At 42.7% G+C, this 20,538-nt stretch overlaps 1 protein-coding gene across 3 annotated transcripts in view; it reads left to right on the top strand.

The window, feature by feature from the left end:
* LOC120057413 (lissencephaly-1 homolog B) overlaps nt 1-20,538 on the top strand; it is a 49,245-nt gene that overhangs the window by 20,322 nt on the left and 8,385 nt on the right. For all 3 annotated transcript variants that reach the window (XM_039006033.1, XM_039006034.1, XM_039006035.1), the window contains exons 5-6: nt 4,830-5,036; nt 15,564-15,732. In XM_039006033.1, the coding sequence (XP_038861961.1) occupies nt 4,830-5,036; nt 15,564-15,732 (376 nt within the window). The remainder of the gene's footprint in view (nt 1-4,829; nt 5,037-15,563; nt 15,733-20,538) is intronic.

Raw genomic sequence — 20,538 nt, 5'->3', positions numbered from 1 at the left:
ATGAGTAATTAGGTTTGTGGTATTGAAAGATTTCACTTTCTCCCCTCTGGAAATAATAGCAGCACAAATGTTGCAAATGGCCTTTATCTTCCTTTGAAACTTCAAAATAGATCCACACTGCAGACATTGTGGGCTAGGTTTGGAATGCCGTGTTGCACGTGTAGCGCTGTATTTTTTGTGACGTCATTACGTCACCTACCTACACTACCGTTCAAAAGATTTGGGGTCACTTGTGTCCATTTTTAAAATAACATCAATTAATCAGAAATACAGTGTAGACATTGTTAATGTTGTAAACGACTATTGTAGATAATGGAATATCTACATAGGCGTACAGAGGCCCATTATCAGCAACCATCACTCCTGTGTTCCAATGGCACGTTGTGTTAGCTAATCCAAGTTTATCATTAGAAAATCCTTTCGCAATTATGTTAGCACAGCTGAAAACTGTTGTGCTGATTTAAAGAAGCAATAAAACTGGCCTTCAGACTAGTTGAGTATCTGGAGCATCAGTATTTGTGGGTTCAATTACGGGCTCAAAATGTCCAGAAACAAAGAACTTTCTTCTGAAACTCGTCACTCTATTCTTGTTTTGAAAAATGAAGGCTATTCCATGCGAGAAATTGCCAGAGACTGAAGATCTCATACACAGAGACTGAAGATCTCTGTGTACTACTCCCTTCACAGAACAGCGCAAACTGGCTCTGACCAGAATAGAAAGAGGAGTGGGAGGCCCCGGTGCACAACTGAGCAAGAGGACAAGTACATTAGTGTCTAGTTTGAGAAACAGACGCCTCACAAGTCCTGAACTGGCAGCTTCGTTAAATAGTACCCGCAAAACACCAGTCTCAGCGTCAACAGTGAAGAGGCGACTCCGGGATGCTGGCCTTCTAGGCAGAGTTGCAAAGAAAAAGCCATATCCCAGACTGGCCAATAAAAATAAAATATTAAAATGGGCAAAAGAACACAGACACTGGACAGAGGAAGATTGGAAAAAAGTGTTATGAACAGACGAATCTAAGTTTGAGGTGTTCAGATCACAAAAAATTACATTTGTGAGACGCAGAAAAAATGAAAAGATGCTGGAGGAGTGCTTGACGCCATCTGTCAAGCATGGTGTAGGCAATGTGATGGTCTGGGGGTGCTTTAGTGATGGTAAAGTGGGAGATTTGTACAGGGTATCAAATTAAATTGTATTGGTCACATACACATGGTTAGCAGATGTTAATGCGAGTGTTGCGAAATGCTTGTGCTCCTAGTTCCGACAGTGCAGAATTATCTAACAAGTAATCTAACATATTCACAATGACTACCTTATACACAAGGAAGGAAGGCTATCACTCCCTTTTGCAACATGCCATACCCTGTGGACGGCTCTTAATTGGAGACAATTTCCTCCTACAACAGAACAATGGCCCAAAGCACAGCTCCAAACTATGCAAGAACTATTTAGGGAAGAGGTATTCTGGTATTCTGGTATTCTGTCAATAATGGAGTGGCCAGCACAGTCACCGGATCTCAACCCTATTGAGCTGTTGTGGGAGCAGCTTGACCGTATGGTACATAAGAAATGCCTATCAAGCCAATCCAATTTGTGGGAGGTGCTTCAGGAAGCATGGGGTGAAATCTCTTCAGATTACCTCAACAAATTAACAACTAGAATGCCAAAGGTCTGCAAGGCTGTATTTTGCTGCAAATGAGGGATTCATTGACGAAAGCAAAGTTTGAAGGACACAGTTAAATTTCAGTTAAAAATCATTATTTATAACCTTGTCAATGTCTTGACTATATTTCCTATTAATTTTGCAACCCATTTCATGTATGTTTTCATGGATAACAAGAACATTTCTAAGTGACCCCAAACTTTTGGACGGTAGTGTGTACGTTATATAAGTACAGTGGGGCAAAAAAGTATTTAGTCAGCCACCAATTGTGCAAGTTCTCCCACTTAAAAAGATGAGAGAGGCCTGTAATTTTCATCATGGGTACACTTCAACTATGACAGACAAAATGAGAAAAAAAATCCAGAAAATCACATTGTAGGATTTTTAATGAATTTATTTGCAAATTATGGTGGAAAATAAGTATTTGGTCAATAACAAAAGTTTATCTCAATACTTTGTTATATACCCTTTGTTGGCAATGACAGAGGTCAAATGTTTTCTGTAAGTCTTCACAAGGTTTTCACACACTGTTGCTGGTATTTTGGCCCATTCCTCCATGCAGATCTCCTCTAGAGCAGTGATGTTTTGGGGCTGTTGCCGGGCAACACGGACTTTCAACTCCCTCCAAAGATTTTCTATGGGGTTGAGATCTGGAGACTGGCTAGGCCACTCCAGGACCTTGAAATTCTTCTTACGAAGCCACTCCTTCGTTGCCCGGGCGGTGTGTTTGGGATCATTGTCATGCTGAAAGACCCAGCCACGTTTCATCTTCAATGCCCTTGCTGATGGAAGGAGGTTTTCACTCAAAATCTCACGATACATGGCCCCATTCATTCTTTCCTTTACACGGATCAGTCGTCCTGGTCCCTTTGCAGAAAAACAGCCCCAAAGCATGATGTTTCCACCCCCATGCTTCACAGTAGGTATGGTGTTCTTTGGATGCAACTCAGCATTCTTTGTCCTCCAAACACGACGAGATGAGTTTTTACCAAAAAGTTCTATTTTGGTTTCATCTGACCATATGACATTCTCCCAATCTTCTTCTGGATCATCCAAATGCTCTCTAGCAAACTTCAGACGGGCCTGGACATGTACTGGCTTAAGCAGGGGGACACGTCTGGCACTGCAGGATTTGAGTCCCTGGCGGCGTAGTGTGTTACAGATGGTAGGCTATGTTACTTTGGTCCCAGCTCTCTGCAGGTCATTCACTAGGTCCCCCCGTGTGGTTCTGGGATTTTTGCTCACCGTTCTTGTGATCCTTTTGACCCCACGGGGTGAGATCTTGCGTGGAGCCCCAGATCGAGGGAGATTATCAGTGGTCTTGTATGTCTTCCATTTCCTAATAATTGCTCCCACAGTTGATTTCTTCAAACCAAGCTGCTTACCTATTGCAGATTCAGTCTTCCCAGCCTGGTGCAGGTCTACAATTTTGTTTCTGGTGTACTTTGACAGCTCTTTGGTCTTGGCCATAGTGGAGTTTGGAGTGTGACTGTTTGAGGTTGTGGACAGGTGTCTTTTATACTGATAACAAGTTCAAACAGGTGCCATTAATACAGGTAACGAGTGGAGGACAGAGGAGTTAGTTACAGGTCTGTGAGAGCCAGAAATCTTGCTTGTTTGTAGGTGACCAAATACTTATTTTCCACCATAATTTGCAAATAAATTCATAAAAAATCCTACAATGTGATTTTCTGGATTTTTTTTTTCTCATTTTGTCTGTCATAGTTGAAGTGTACCTATGATGAAAATTACAGGCCTCTCTCATCTTTTTAAGTGGGAGAACTTGCACAATTGGTGGCTGACTAAATACTTTTTTGCCCCACTGTATGCACGTCAGCATTGACATCGGTTTTGCACATTGGCGTTAAACTACACATCGGGCCGATGCCGATGTTGGCATTTTTAGTTAATATCGGCCAGTCCTATATGCTTACCGATATATCGAGCATCCCTAATTCAGACCCCTACACGTTTTCCACATTTTATGTTACAGCCTTATTATAAAATTGATTTAAAAATCTACACACAATACCCCATACCCCACAATACCCCATAATGACAAAGAAAAACTGTTTTTTAGAAATATTGGCAAATTGTATTAAAAAGGTACAACTTAAATCACATTCACATAAGTATTCAGACACAATGCATTCAGGCCAAAGAGTTCAATCTTGGTTTCATCAGACCAGAGAATCTTGTTTCTCATGGTCTGAGAGTCCTTTAGGTGCCTTTTGGCAAACTCCAAGCGGGCTGTCATCTGCCTTTTACTGAAGGGTGGCTTCCATCTGGCCACTTTACCATAAAGGTCTGATTGGTGGAGTGCTGCAGAGATGGTTGTCCTTCTGGAAGGTTCTCCACAGAGGAACTCTGGAACTCTGTCAGAGTGACCATCGGTTCTTGGTCACCTCCCTGACCAAGGCCCTTCTCCCTCGGGCAGCCAGCTCTAGAAAGAGTCTTGGTGGTTCCAAACTTCTTCCATTTAAGAATGATGGAGGCCACTGTGTTCTTGGGGACATTCAATGCTGCAATACATTTTTAGTACCCTTCCCCAGATATGTGCCTCGACACAATCCTGCCTCGGAGCTCTATGAACAATTCTTTCTACCTTATGGCTTGGTTTTGCTCTGACATACACTGTCAACCTTTATATAGACAGGTGTGTGCCTTTCCAAATCATGTCCAATCAATTGAATTTACCACAGGTGGACTCCAATCAAGTTGTAGAAACAACTCAAGGATGGTCAATGGAAACAGGATGCACCTGAGCTCAATTTCGAGTCTCGTAGCGAAGGGTCTGAATACTTATGTAAATAAGGTATTTCTGTTTTTAAATTTTAATACATTTGAAAACATTTCTACAAACCTGTTTTTGCTTTGTCATTATGGGGTATTGTGTGTAGACACATTTTTTGTATACATTTTTTTTTAGAATACGGCTGTAACGTAACAAAATATGGAAAATGTGAAAGGGTCTGAATACTTTGAATGCACTGTTTATCTGGAGTATGCGTGAAACAACACTGTTGGAGAATAATAAACAACCAACTGAACTATCACCTCTATTCCTCTCTTCTCTTGTTGTCTTCTTTTCCACCCCTAATCTTCCAACTATTCCTTCTTTTTATACCTCTCTCGTCGCTCTTTCCCACCCCTTCTCTCCTCCAGGTGATGGAGCTGGAGTCGAAGCTAAATGAGGCCAAAGAGGAGATCACTCTAGGGGGTCCGGTGGCCCAGAAGAGGGACCCTAAGGAGTGGATCCCCCGTCCTCCAGAGAGATACGCCCTGAGCGGCCACCGCTCCCCCGTCACACGGGTCATCTTCCATCCTGTCTTCTCCGTCATGGTCACCTCCTCCGAGGACGCCACCATCAAGGTGTGTGCTTCAATTATTTGCTAAGCTCTTGGTTTAAAAGTACAGCAAAAGTGTATGTGGACCAGGGAGCCATAGTTGGGATGCTGGCACAAGTATGAGGTGATAGACATATAATTATGTCAGGTTTGAAAGATTTTTAAAAATCCTTGCAAGGTGAAACTTTATGTATATTTTCATTTTCATGCTGTTGTATTATGTATCTGCCAGTTTAGACTGCATTATTTTCACTGTCAAATCTAAGATGGCTGCCATTGTCAGTTTGGTGGGCTATACCTTTTAAGACGGCATGTCTATTTTAGAAATGGAGGAGAATTTTCTAATGTTTGGTGTATACCTGGCTGAGGTTCTATTTGTTTGGAAAAACCTTTTTAAGAACCTATATTCGTCATTCCATGTAATAATTGTTGATCATTTGTGAATTGTTAACTACAAATCATTTATATGTTGGGCGTTTTGGAGGATGCCATGAACATTGAGATGTTATAAGATGGCGCCGAAGAACATGGCTGACGTTTTACATTCTCCCAACCAATTGTGCTATTTAGTTAGTTTTTTTGTGTTTTGTGTAACTTATTTTTTTACTTATTGTGTACATAACGTTGCTGCTACTGTCTCTTATGACTGAAAATAACTTCTGGACATCAGAACAGCGATTACTCACCGCGGACTGGAATAAACTTTTTCCTTTAACGAGTCCGACGAGAAGGATATCCTGCTTTCACTGGAACAGGCCCAGATTCCCGCCATTTGCGTGAAGAAAAGACGCAGGAAAAGGGGCCGCAGATCGGGCAGTCTTCTGAGAATCCGTAGGCGAGCGAGTAAACACCCACTGCCATTCGTTTTTCTTGCTAACGTGCAATCATTGAAAAATACAATTTATGACCTACGATTTAAGATTATCCTACCAACGGGACATTAAAAACTGTAACATCTTATGTTTCACCGAGACGTGGCTGAACGACGATACGAACAATATAGAGGTAGCGGGATTTTCCATGCACTGGCAGAACAGAGACGCTACCTCTGGTAAGACGAGGGGTGGGGGTGTGTGTCTATTTGTCAATAAAAGCTGGTGCGCAATGTCGAATATTAAAGAAGTCTTGAGGTATTGCTCACCTAAGGTAGAGTCCCTTATGATAAGCTGTAGACCACACTATCTACCAAGAGAGTTCTCATCTATATTATTTGTAGCCATCTATTTACCACCACAGAACGAAGCTGGCACTAAGACCGCTCTCAACCAACTCTATAAGGCCATTAGCAAAGAAGAAAATGCTCACCCAGAAACGGCACTCCTAGTGGCCGGGGTCTTTAATGTAGGCAAACTTAAATCAGTTCTACCAAATTTTTACACGCAAATCACATGTGCAACCAGAGAAAAAAAGATCCTAGACCACCTTTACTCCACACACAGAGATGCATACAAAGCTCTCCCCCGCACTCCATTTGGCAATCTGACCATAATTTTATCCTCCTGATTCCTGCTTACAAGCAAAAACTAAAGCAGGGAGTACCAGTGACTCGCTCAATACGGAAGTGATCAGATGATGCGGATGCTACACTACAGGACTGTTTTGCTAGCACAGACTGGAATATGTTCCGGGATTCATGCAATGGCATTGAGGAGTACACCACCTCAGTCATAGGCTTCATCAATAAGTGCATCAACGACGTCATCCCCACAGTGACTGTACATACATATCCCAACCAGAAGCCATGGAATACAGGCAGCATCGAGCTAAAGGCTAAAGCTGCCTCTTTCAAGATGCGGGAGACTAAACCGGACGTTTATAAGAAATCCCGCTATGCCCTCAGACGAAACATCAAACAAGCAAAGCGGCAATACAGGATTAAGATTGAATCCTACTACACCGGCTCTGATGCTCGTCGGATGTGGCAGAACTTGAAAACTATTACAGACTACAAAGGGAAACCCAGACACGAGCTGCCCAGTGACGCGAGCCTACCAGACAAGCTAAATCAATCAATCAATCAAGTTTATTTTATATAGCCCTTCGTACATCAGCTAATATCTCGAAGTGCTGTACAGAAACCCAGCCTAAAACCCCAAACAGCAAGCAATGCAGGTGTAGAAGCACGGTGGCTAGGAAAAACTCCCTAGAAAGGCCAAAACCTAGGAAGAAACCTAGAGAGGAACCAGGCTATGAGGGGTGGCCAGTCCTCTTCTGGCTGTGCCGGGTGGAGATTATAACAGAACTATGCCAAGATGTTCAAAATGTTCATAAGTGACAAGCATGGTCAAATAATAATCATGAATAATTTTCAGTTGGCTTTTCATAGCCGATCATTAAGAGTTGAAAACAGCAGGTCTGGGACAGGTGGCGGTTCCATAACCGCAGGCAGAACAGTTGAAACTGGAATAGCTGCAAGGCCAGGTGGACTGGGGACAGCAAGGAGTCATCATGCCCGGTTTGTCGTGACGTATGGTCCTAGGGCTCAGGTTCTCAGAGAGAGAGAAAGAAAGAGAGAACGAGAGAATTAGAGAGAGCATACTTAAATTCACACAGGACACTGGATAAGACAGGAGAAGTACTCCAGGTATAACCAACTGACCCTAGCCCCCCGACACATAAACTACTGCAGCATAAATACTGGAGGCTGAGACAGGAGCGGTCAGGAGACACTGTGGCCCCATCTGATGATACCCCCGGACAGGGCCAAACAGGAAGGATATAACCCCACCCACTTTGCCAAAGCACAGCCCCCGCACCACTAGAGGGATATCTTCAACCACCAACTTACAATCCTGAGACAAGGCCGAGTATAGCCCACAAAGATCTCCACCACAGCACAAACCAAGGGGGGGCGCCAACCCAGACAGGAAGATCACGTCAGTAACTCAACCCACTCAAGTGACGCACCCCTCCTAGGGACGGCATGAAAGAGCACCAGTAATCCAGTGACTCAGCCCCTGTAATAGGGTTAGAGGCAGAGAATGCCTTTTACACTCGCTTCTAAGCAAGCAACACTGAAGCATGCACGAGAGCACCAGCTGTTCTGGAAGACTGTGTGATAATGCTCTCGGTAGCCGATGTGAACAAAATCTTTAAACAGGTCAACATTCACAAAAGCCGCTGGGCCAGACGGATTAACAGGACGTGTACTCAAAGCATGTGTGGACCAACTGTCAAGTGTCTTCACTGACATTTTCACCTTCTCCTTGACCGAGTCTGTAATACCTACATGTTTCAAGCAGACCACCATAGTCCCTGTGCCCAAGGAAGCAAAGGTAACCTGCCTAAATTATTTCTGCCCCGTGCTTTGAAAGACTGGTCATGGCTCACATCAACAGCATCCTCCCAGACACCTTAGACCCACTCCAATTCGCATACCGCCCCAACAGATCCACAGATGATGCAATCTCAATCGCATTCCACACTGCCCTTTCTCATCTGGACAAAAGGAATACCTATGTAAGAATGCTGTTCATTGACTACAGCTCAGCGTTCAACACCATAGTGACCACGAAGCTCATCACTAAGCTAAGGACTCTGGGACTAAACAGCTCCCTCTGCAACTGGATCCTGGACTTCCTGATAGGCCGCCCCCAGGTGGTAAGAGTAGGCAACAACACAACTGCCACGCTGATCCTTAACACTGGGGCCCCTCAGGGGTGTGTACTTAGTCCCCTCCTGTATTCCCTGTTCACCCACGACTGCGTGGCCAAGCACGACTCCAGCACCATTAAGTTTTCTGAAGACACAACAGTGGTAGGCCTGATCACCAACAACGATGAGACAGCCTATAGGGAGGTCAGAGAACTGGTATTGTGGTGCCAGGACCACAACCTCTCCCTCAATGTGAGCAAGACAAAGGAGCTGATCGTGGACTACAGGAAAAGGCATGACAAACAGGCTCCCATTCACATCAACGGGCTGTAGTGGAGCAGGTCGAGAGTTTTTCAAGTTCGTTGGTGTCCACATCACCAACGAACTATCATGGTCCAAATATACAAGCTTCCTGCCATCCAGGACCTACAGTTGAAGTCGAAAGTTTACATACACCTTAGCCAAATACATTTAAACTCAGTTTTTCACAATTCCTGACATTTAAACCTAGTATTAATCCGGCTGCGTAGTCCCATGGTGTTTATACTTATGTACTATTGGTTGCCCAGATGAACGTGGTACCTTCATGCGTTGCTCCCAAAGATGAACCATACTTGTGGAGGTCTACAATTTTTTTTTTTTTTTATCTTTTCTCCCCAATTTTCGTGGTATCCAATCGCTAGTAATAACTATCTTGTCTCATCGCTACAACTCCCGTACGGGCTCGGGAGAGACGAAGGTCGAAAGCCATGCGTCCTCCGAAGCACAACCCAACCAAGCCGCACTGCTTCTTTAACACAGCGCGCCTCCAACCCGGAAGCCAGCCGCACCAATGTGTCGGAGGAAACACCGTGCACCTGGCCCCCTTGGTTAGCACGCACTGCGCCCGGCCCGCCACAGGAGTCGCTGGAGCGCGATGAGACAAGGATATCCCTACCGGCCAAACCCACCCTAACCCGGACGACGCTAGCCCAATTGTGCGTCGCCCCACGGACCTCCCGGTCGCGGCCGGCTGCGACAGAGCCTGGGCGCGAACCCAGAGACTCTGGTGGCGCAGTTAGCACTGCGATGCAGTGCCCTAGACCACTGCGCCACCCGGGAGGCCGGTCTACAATTTTTTTGGCTGATTTTATTTTTATTTTCCCATGATGTCAAGCAAAGAGGCACTGCGTTTGAAGGTAGGCCTTGAAATACGTCCACAGGTACACCTCCAATTGACTCAAATTATGTCAATTAGCCTATCAGAAGCTTCTAAGGCCATGACATCATTTTCTGGAATTTTCTAAGCTGTTTAAAGGCACAGTCAACTTAGTCTATGTAAACGTCTGACCCACTGGAATTGTAATACAGTGAATTATAAGTGAAATAATCTGTCTGTAAACAATTGTTGGGAAAATTACATGTCATGCACACAGTTGATGTCCTAACCGACTTGCCAAAACTATAGTTCGTTGACAAGAAATTTGTGGAGTGGTTGAAAAACAAGTTTTAATGATTCCAACCTAAGTGTATGTAAACTTCAGACTTCAACTGTATATAATAGGCGGTGTCAGAAGAAAGCCCATAAAATTGTCAGAGACTCCAGTCACCCAAGTCATAGACTGTTCTCTCTGCTACCACACGGCAAGTGGTACCGGAGCGCCAAGTCTAGGACCAGAAGGCTCCTTAACAGCTTCTACCCCCAAGCCATAAGACTGCTGAACAGTGAATAAAATCGCCACCGGTCAATTTACATTGACCCCTCCCTTTTGTACACCGCTGCTACTCGCTGTTTATTATCTATGCATTCACCACCACCTACATGTACAAATTACCTCAACTAATCTGTACCCCCGCACACTGACTCGGTACCGGTGCCCCCTGTATATAGCCTCATTATTTTTATTCTTATTGTGTTATTTTTATTATTACTTTTTATTTTAGTCTACTTGGGAAATATTTTCTTAACTCTTCGTGAACGGCACTGTTGGTTAAGGGCTTGTAAGTATGCATTTCACTGTAACGTCTACACTTGTTGTATTTGGCGCATGTGACAAATAAAGTTTGATTTGATAAGGAAATCTCCACCAGGCGGGATTTTCCTCTTCCTCAACCATCCGGTGAGATTGATCCTGTTGACTGTATTAGTTTGTGCTTATATTGGATTACTTATATTTTTGTATTTTGAATTTTGAATTTTGCTCATTTTTTGTTGGGTTTGGGACTTGGACATTCAGAACTTTATTTGGGGGTCTAATTGAATTGAGATTGTGAGTTTATACACTTTATATGACAATATGCTTCTTTTGCTCACTTTATTCATTTTGTCTGTCTGTCTTCGGTCACTCCTAGAAACAAAGTATTTCTTTGAACCTTTTATATGGTAGTATTGTTTCCAATCCAAGCTGGTTGTTTCAATAGGTCTATGTATCTTATGTAGGCCTACGGTTCCCTGGTCCACAATTTTTTTTAATTTTTTTTTTAACACATACTGTATGTCAGTGACTGTGTCCCATTAGATATTATCTCTTAGCAGCCCCACCCTGTCCATTAGCTTTCGTCCTCATAATCTTCTCTATATCCTCTCTCTCTCTCTCTCCTACTCTTGCTCTGTTGCTCTCATTTTCCTTATTCCTCATTCGGAAACTATTCAGACCACTTGACTTTTTCCACATTTTGTTACATTACAGCCTTATTCTGAAAAATTATTCAATCAAAAAATGTCCTTATCAATCTACACACAATACCCCATAATGAGAAAATGAAACGGGTTTCTAGAAATGTTTCAAATTGATAAAATACCTTATTTGCATAAGTATTCAGATACTTTGCTATAAGACTCTAAATTCAGCTCCGATGCATCCTGTTTCCATTGATCATCCTTGAGATGTTTCTACAACTTGGAGTCCATTTGTGGTAAATTCAATTGATTGGACAAGATTTGGAAAGGCACACACCTGTCTATATAAGGTCCCACAGTTGACAGTGCATGTCAGAGCAAAAACAAAGCCATGAGGTCGAAGGAATTGTCCGTAGAGCTCTGAGACAGGATTGTGTCGAGGCACAGATCTAGCGAAGGGTACCAAAACAATTCTGTAGCATTGAAGGTCCCCAAGAACACAGTGGCCTCCATCATTCTTAAATGGAAGAAGTGTGGAACCACCAAGATTCTTCCTAGAGCTGGCTGGCCGCCCGACCGAACTGAGCAATAGGGGGAGAATGGACTTGGCCTTGGAGGTGACCAAAAACCTGATGGTCACTCTGACAGAGCCCCAGAGTTCCTCTGTTGAGATGGGAGAACCTTTCAGAAGGATAACCATCTCTGCAACACTCCACCAATCAGGCCTTTATGGTAGATTGGCCAGGCACCTACCTATAAGCACTCAGATCATGAGAAACAAGATTCTCTGGTCTGATGAAATCAAGATTGAACTCTTTGGCCTGAATGCCAAGCGTCACGTCTGGAGGAAGCCTGGCACCATCCCTACGGTGAATCATGGTGGTGGCAGCATCATGCTTTGGGGATGTTTTTCAGTGGCAGGGACTGGGAGACTAGTCAGGATCAAGGGAAAAATGACAACCTGCTCCAGAGTGCTCACAGCCTCAGACTGGGGCGACGGTTCACATTCTAACAGGACAACGATCCTAAGCACACAGCCAAGAGAATGCAGGAGTGGCTTTTCTGACAAGTCTCTGAATGTCCAAGTGGCCCAGCCAGAGCTTGGACTTGAACCCGATCGAACATCTCTGGAGAGACCTGAAAATTGCTGTGCAGCGAAGCTCCCTAATCCAACCTGACAGAGCTTGAGAGGATCTGCAGAGAAGAATGAGAGAAACTCCCCAAATACAGTTGTCAAGCGTGTAGAGTCATACCCAAGACTGTAATCGCTGCCAAAGGTGCTTCAACAAAGTACTGAGTAAATACTGAGTAAATACTTAAAAATGTAATTTCAGTTTATTTTTATTATATTTGCTTAAAAATATATATTTCAGTTTTTTACATTTAATACATTAGCAAAAATGTGTAAACCTGTTTTTGCTTTGTCATTATGGGATATTGTGTGCAGATTTATTGCGGGCGGGAATTTATTTTTATTTTTAATCACTTTGAGAATAAGGTTGTCTGAATACTTTGCGAATGCGCTGTAGTTTACGATAGTTCTACCAGGAAGGCTGAATGCTTGATTGATTTCATCCAGTAATCACACAATTCACTTTTTCCTATTCTACCGGCGTCTTGTTTCTTCTCCTCTTTCCTATTAACCATGTGCGGAATATCATTCACCTATTTACCCTGTTTACAAAAATGCACATTCCTCATGCTTGCTGTTCAGCCTATGGGCTCACTCTTGCAATTATCACCTTCTTCTCTCTCAACCAATGGGTGTAAATCCTGGGATGCATTTACAGTTGAAGTCAGAAGTTTACATACGCCTTAGCCAAATACATTTAAACTCAGTTTTTCACAATTCCTGACATTTAATCCGAGTAAGAATTCCCTGTTTTAGGTCAGTTAGGATCACCACTGTATTTAAAGAATGTGAAATGTCAGAATAATAGTAGAGAGAATGATTTTTCAGCTTTTATTTCTTTAGTCACATTCCCAGTGGGTCAGAAGTTTGCATACACTCTATTATTTGGTAGCATTGCCTTTAAATTGTTTAACTTGGGTCAAACGTTTCGGGTAGCCTTCCACAAGCTTCCCATAATAAGTTGGGTGAATTTTGGCCCATTCCTCCAGCTCTGACAGAGCTGGTGTAACTGAGTCAGGTTTGTAGGCCTCCTTGCTCGCACATGCTTTTTCAGTTCTCCCCACAAATTTTCTATAGGATTGAGGTCAGGGCTTTGTGATGTCCACTCTAATACCTTGACGTCGTTGTCCTTAAACCATTTTGCCACAACTTTGGAAGTATGCTTGGGGTCATTGTCCATTTGGAAGACCCATTTGCGACCAAGCTTTAACTTCCTCAAGACTGATGTCTTGAGATGTGTCTTCAATATTTCCACATAATTTTCCTCCCTCATGATGCCATCTATTTTGTGAAGTGCACCAGTCCCTCCTGCAGCAAAGCACCCCTACAACATGATGCTGCCACCCTGTGCTTCACGGTTGGGATGGTGTTCTTTGGCCTGCAAGCCTCCTCCTTTTTCCTCCTAACATAACGATGGTCATTATGGCCAAACAGTTCTATTTTTGTTTCGTCAGACCAGAGGGCATTTCTCCAAAAAGTACGATCTTTGTCCCCATGTGCAGTTGCAAACCGTAGTCTGGATTTTTTTATGGCGGTTTTGGTGCAGTGGCTTCTTCCTTGCTGAGCGGCCTTTCAGGTTATGTCGATATAGGACTCGTTTTACTGTGGATATACACTGCTCAAAAAAATAAAGGGAACACTTAAACAACACAATGTAACTCCAAGTCAATCACACTTCTGTGAAATCAAACTGTCCACTTAGGAAGCAACACTGATTGACAATAAATTTCACATGCTGTTGTGCAAATGGAATAGACAAAAGGTGGAAATTATAGGCAATTAGCAAGACACCCCCAATAAAGGAGTGGTTCTGCAGGTGGTGACCACAGACCACTTCTCAGTTCCTATGCTTCCTGGCTGATGTTTTGGTCACTTTTGAATGCTGGCTTTCACTCTAGTGGTAGCATGAGACGGAGTCTACAACACACACAAGTGGCTCAGGTAGTGCAGCTCATCCAGGATGGCACATCAATGCGAGCTGTGGCAAGAAGGTTTGCTGTGTCTGTCAGCGTCGTGTCCAGAGCATGGAGGCGCTACCAGGAGACAGGCCAGTACATCAGGAGACGTGAAGGAGGCCGTAGGAGGGCAACAATCCAGCAGCAGGACCGCTACCTCCGCCTTTGTGCAAGGAGGAGCACTGCCAGAGCCCTGCAAAATGACCTCCAGCAGGCCACAAATGTGCATGTGTCAGCATATGGTCTCACAAGGGGTCTTGGCTGATTTCTTTTGATTTTCCCATGATGTCAAGCAAAGAGGCACTGAATTTGAAGGTAGGCATTGAAATACATCAACAGGTACACCTCCAATTGACTCAAATTATGTAAATTAGCCTATCAGAAGCTTCTAAAGCCATGACATAATTTTCTGGAATTTTCCAAGCTGTTTAAAAGCACAGTCAATTTAGTGTATGTAAACTTCTAACCCACTGCAATTGTGATACAGTGAAATAATCTGTCTAAACAATTGTTGGAAAAATGACTTGTGTCATGCACAAAGTAGATGTCCTAACCGACTTGTCAAAACTATAGTTTGTTTACAAGAAATTTGTGGAGTGGTTGAAAAACGAGTTTTAATAACTCCAACCTAAGTGTGTGTCAACTTACCCTCGTTCTCTCACTTGCTGTTTTTCAGCAACAGTTTTCGACAACCATCCACCACCCTCACCACCACCAGCTATAATAACCTTAAGGCCCATCATTGGAGCTCCTCTCCCCCAGTGGGGTGGGTTTCGATGCCAGCAGCCCCACATAGGGCTACCTGCCATCTTCCCTCGGAGACGAGGCCATTCCCCAAAATATTTCATATTCCATTCAGTGTTTTGTTGTTCATTCAGCCTGTTCTCTTGCTTTTTCTCTCAATCTCTCTCCCTCACTCGTTTGTCTTTTCTGCTGTGTCACTGCTTATCTACGTTGAGATGGGGTGATGCTCTGGTAACCAGGGGCAACGTTGGCAGAGCACCGAGCACTGTACCCTGGGATACATGCAAATCTCCTCCTGCTCTTTCTTTCACCGCCTTTCTCTCTTTTCTTTCGCTGTCTCTCTTTCCCTCTACTCTTTCTTTTATTTTTCTCCTTTCTTTCTCTCTCACTTGCATTGGGTATGATTCCAATTTCCAAAACATTTTATGCTCATTTGCATTGATCCAGAGGAAGTTTATTGTCATATTGAAAATGTTTCAAAGCGATATTAACTGACTGTGTGTTTGTAATGTGTGTGTATTTCTCTAGGTGTGGGACTATGAGGCAGGGGACTTTGAGCGGACACTGAAGGGCCATACAGACTCTGTCCAGGACATCTCCTTTGACCAGACGGGCAAGCTGCTGGCTTCCTGTTCTGCAGACATGACCATCAAGCTGTGGGACTTCCAGGGCTTCGAGTGCATCCGCACCATGCACGGTGAGGGGCTGAGGTGTGTGTGTGTATGTGTGTGTGGTTGTGTGTTCCTCCAAGTGGTATAACAGCATAACAAGCACTATTTACCAATGTGTACCTACCTCAGGATTTATGTTTTGGCGCAGGACAATGTGACCGGCAAGATTTGAATTTACTGGACATTTGAGAAATATACTGGCCATCCATATATAGTATATATATAGTAATAAAGCACTACTTCAAAATATAATATTTGTATAATATTATTTGCAAACGACCTGTCCTATAGGCTATTTGTTTGAAAATGTTAGGCCTCTTTAATTTAGCCTAGGCATTAACATTTTTAATTAGGCCTAATAAATAACAAAACATGACTGTCTGCAAACAGCAGGGCCGGCAGGTCATGGCTTAAAGCGATCCAGTTTTTGTCAAATAACGTCATATTTGACTTTTCATTGCAGGTTAGGAGAATTTAGGCAGCAGGTTAGGATAATTAACATAACCTAATAATCCTAACCGGCTAAGGCTAGGAAAAGGTAAGGGTAACAGAGTTGGGGTTAAGGTTAGCTAAAATGGTAAGAAAATCAACTTTTGACGTTAATTTGACAAAAGCTGGATCCCTTCTAGCCATGATTGAGCCGTGGTATATGCCTAAGGCCGAGACAATATGAAGATACCACACCTTTTTGTTTACTCACAAAACCGGAGAGCAACCTCTGTCCGGTGAAGTCCACAAAGCATATTGCATGTGACAAACCGTTACATGACCTACAGCATGTCTTAAAGCCGGCATTTACCGGCTAACAGAAACCCTGATCTACCTACACTGTTGTTAGTGTACTTACATGGTTACTACCATAGAAATAGAATTTTAGCAGAATTCTAGCCCACCAATTAAGACAATCCACAGCCTAATATCGTACCGAAACAGGGTTGATCTCAAATGAGATTTGATTTATATCGCACTGAAGCCTCTGGAGATGACAGATGCTTTCCTCTCAAGTTTACCAATACCCAAGCTAACAGATGCAGTGAGAATGGATCTTGATTAACCATTTACCACTTCAGAAATTTTACCGGGACGAGACGGGTTCTCAGCTGAATTTGAAGACATTCTCTAAACAACTCTGTCCACTATTAGCTTCAGTCTACTCCCACTGCTTTGATACATCTCTATACCCCAGCCTTTTTATCGAGCCACTATATCACTCATTCTAAAGAAAGTTGAGGACCCTCTCGCTTTTGGATTGGATATTAGCTAAAACCCTAGCACTTACCTTCTATAATCAACCCCGATCAGACAGGATTTATTCAAAACGTGCATTCTTAAAAATAAAAAAAATTGAGACACCTGTTTAATATTGTACAGAGAATTCGGAAAGTATTCAGGCCCCTTGACTTATTCCACATTTTGTTACATTACAGCCTTTTTTGAAATTGGATTAAATTCATTTTTCCCCCCCATCAATCTACACAAAATAACCCATAATGGCAAAGCGAAAACAGGTTTTCAACAACATACCTCATTTACAGAAGTATTCACACCCTTTGCAATGAGACTCTAAATTCAGCTCCGGTGCTTCCTGTTCCCACTGATCATCATTGAGATGTTTCTACAACTTGATTGGAGTCCATCTGTGGTAAATTCAATGGATTGGACATTATTTGGAAAGGCACACACCTGTCTATATTAGGTCCCACAGTTGACAGTGCATGTCAGAGCAAAAACCAAGCCATGAGGTCGAAGGAATTGTCCGTAGAGATCCGAGACAGGATTTTGTCGTGGCACAGATCTGGGAAAGGGTACCAAAAAATGTCTGCAGCATTGAAGGTCCCCAAGAGCACAGTGGCCTCCATCATTCTTAAATGGAAGAAGTTTGGAACCACCAAGACTCTTCATAGAGCTGGCCGCCCGGCCAAACTGGACAAACTATAGCCTTTCTATATCATGTCCAATCAAATGAATTTACCACAGAAGTTGTAGAAACAGCTCAAGGATGATCAATGGAAACAGGATGAGCTCATTTTAGAGTCTCATACCAAAGGGTTCGAATACTTATGTAAATACCTTGTTTTTTGTTTTTGTATTACATTTGCACACAAAAAAAACTAAAAACCTGTTTGCACTGTCATTATGGGGTATTGTGTGTAGTTTGAATCGGGGAAAACAATTTTTTGAGCCCTTTTTAGAATAAGGCTGTAACGTATCAACAAAAAGTGAATGGGTCTGAATACTGGTTGTCTGTTACCTGTCATTTTAAAGACCTAAAGGCAAACTTTAAGAAGTTACTAGATCTTGACTTTGAGCGCTGGTTGCTTCTTCCCTTTTATCTGGATGCATAAATACTGTGAAAATGAATGTCTTACAAAGGTTTATCGCTGATTTCGTTCCTTTTTTTTTTTTTTTTTTTCAATATACACATGCAACAATTTCAACGATTTTACTGAGTAACAGTTCATATACAGTGGCAAGAAAAAGTATGACCCCTTTGGATTTACCTGGATTTCCGCATAAATTGGTCATCAAATTTGATCTGATCACAACAATAGACAAACATAGTGTGCTTAAACTAATAACACACACATTATTAACTATATTGAAAACATAATTTAAACATTCACAGTGTAGGTTGGGGAAAGTATGTGAACCCATAGGCTAATGACTTCTCCAAAGCTAATTGGAGTCAGCTAACCTGGAGTCCAATCAATGAGACGAGAATGGAGATGCTGCCTTGCCCTATAAAAAACACTCACAAAATTTGAGTTTGCTATTCACGAGGCGTTGCCTGATGTGAACCATCTTAGAAGACCTAAGATTGAATAGTTGACTTGCATAAAGCTGGAAAGGGTTACAAAAGTATCTCTAAAAGCTCATGGTTTGGGGCTGCTTTGCTGCCTCAGAGCCTGGACAGCTTGCTATCGTCAAAATGAATTCCCAGGTTTATCAAGACATTTTGAAAGAGGATGTTAGGCTATCTGTCCGCCAATTGAAGCTCAACAAAAGTTGGGTGATGCAACTGGACAACAACTCAAAACACAGAAGTAAATCAACTACAGAATGTCTTCAACAGAAGAAAATACGCCTTCTGGAGTGGCCCAGTCAGTCCTGACCTCAACCCGATTTGAGATACTGTGGCATGACCTCGAGAGCAGTGCACACCAGACATCTCAAGAATATTGCTGAACTGGAACAGTTTTGTATAGAGGAATGGTCCAAAATTCCTTCTGACCGTTGTGCAGGTCTGATCCGCAACGGCAGAAAACGTTTGGTTGAGGTTATTGCTGCCAAAGGAAGGTCAACCAGTTATTAAATCCAAGAGTTCACATACCCTGCACTGTGAATGTTTACACTGTGTGTTCAATAAAGACAAACCTATAATTGTTTGTTATTAGTTTAAGCAGACTGTGTTTGTCTATTCTTGTGACCTAGATGACAATCAGATCAAATTTTATGACCAATTTATGCAGAAATCCAGGTATTTCTAAAGGGTTCACATAATTTTTCTTGCCACTACATAAATCAGTCAATTGAAATAAATGACTTAGGCCCTAATCTATGGATTTCACATGACTGATAATACAGATATACCTCTGGTCACAGATACCGTAAAAAAACAAACAGGTAGGGGCATGGATCAGAAAACCAGTCATTATCTGATGTGACCACCATTTGCCTCATGCAGTGTGACACATCTACTTCGCATCTCAGGCTGTTGATTGTGGAATGTTGTCCCTCTCTTCAATGGCTGTGCCAAGTTGTTGAATATTGGCGGGAACTGGAATGCGCTGTCGTATACGTTGATCCAGAGCATCCCAAACATGCTCAATGGGTGACATGTCTGGTGAGTATGAAGGCCATGGAAGAACTGGGACATTTTCAGCTTGACACGGGGCCGTGCATTATTATGCTGAAAAATGAGGTGATGTCGGCAGATGAATGGCATGACAATGTGCCTCCAGAAATGATTTAGTTGTGCAAACCCACAGTTTCATCAGCTGTCCGGGTGGCTGGTCTCAGATGCTTCCGAAGGTGAAGAAGCCTGATTTGGAGGTCCTGGGTTGGCATGGTTACACGTGGTCTGCGGTTGTGAGGCCGGTTGGACGTACTGCCAAATTCTCTAAAACGACTTTGGAGGCAGAGAAATTAACATAATTCTCTGGCAACATCTCTGGTGGCCATTCCTGCAGTCAGCATGCCAATTGCACGCTCCCTCAACTTGAGACAGCTGTGGCATTGTGTTGTGCATATTTTTGCGGCCTTTTATTGTCCATAGCACAAGGTGCATCTGTGTAATGATCATGCTGTTTAATCAGCTTCTTGATATGCCACACCTGTCAGGTGGATGGATTATCTTGGCAAAGGAGAAATACTCACTAACAGGGATGTAAATTTGTGCACAAAATTTGAACGAAATCAGCTTTTTTGTGCATATGGAATATTTCTGGGACCTTTTATTTCAGCTCATGAAACATGGAACCAACACTTTATGTGTTGCATTTATATTTTTGTTCAGTATATATGGAGAAATGTTGCAATCATAATTTATCTGTAATGGTTATGATAAATGAGGTGTTAGTTGCGCACTGTTGGCATAGGTTGATTGAAAAAAAAAAAAAAAAAGTGTACGTATTTATCTATGTGGGCCTGTTCTAAATATTATTTGTTTTTATTCGAGTACTTGAATACTAAAAAGTATATAATGTGTACTGAACAGGACAAAAAAAAAAAGTCAAATGCCCATCCCTATTTTGGCCAAATGTTTTTGCAACATTGTCTGTAATTTTTGGAGTCAGTGTATAATTGTGCCCTCCGCTGGCCTTTTTTTTGGC

This window comes from Salvelinus namaycush, chromosome 12, assembly GCF_016432855.1.
Source record: "Salvelinus namaycush isolate Seneca chromosome 12, SaNama_1.0, whole genome shotgun sequence".
NCBI lineage: Eukaryota > Metazoa > Chordata > Actinopteri > Salmoniformes > Salmonidae > Salvelinus > Salvelinus namaycush.
This window is presented reverse-complemented; position numbering and strand designations above follow the sequence as displayed.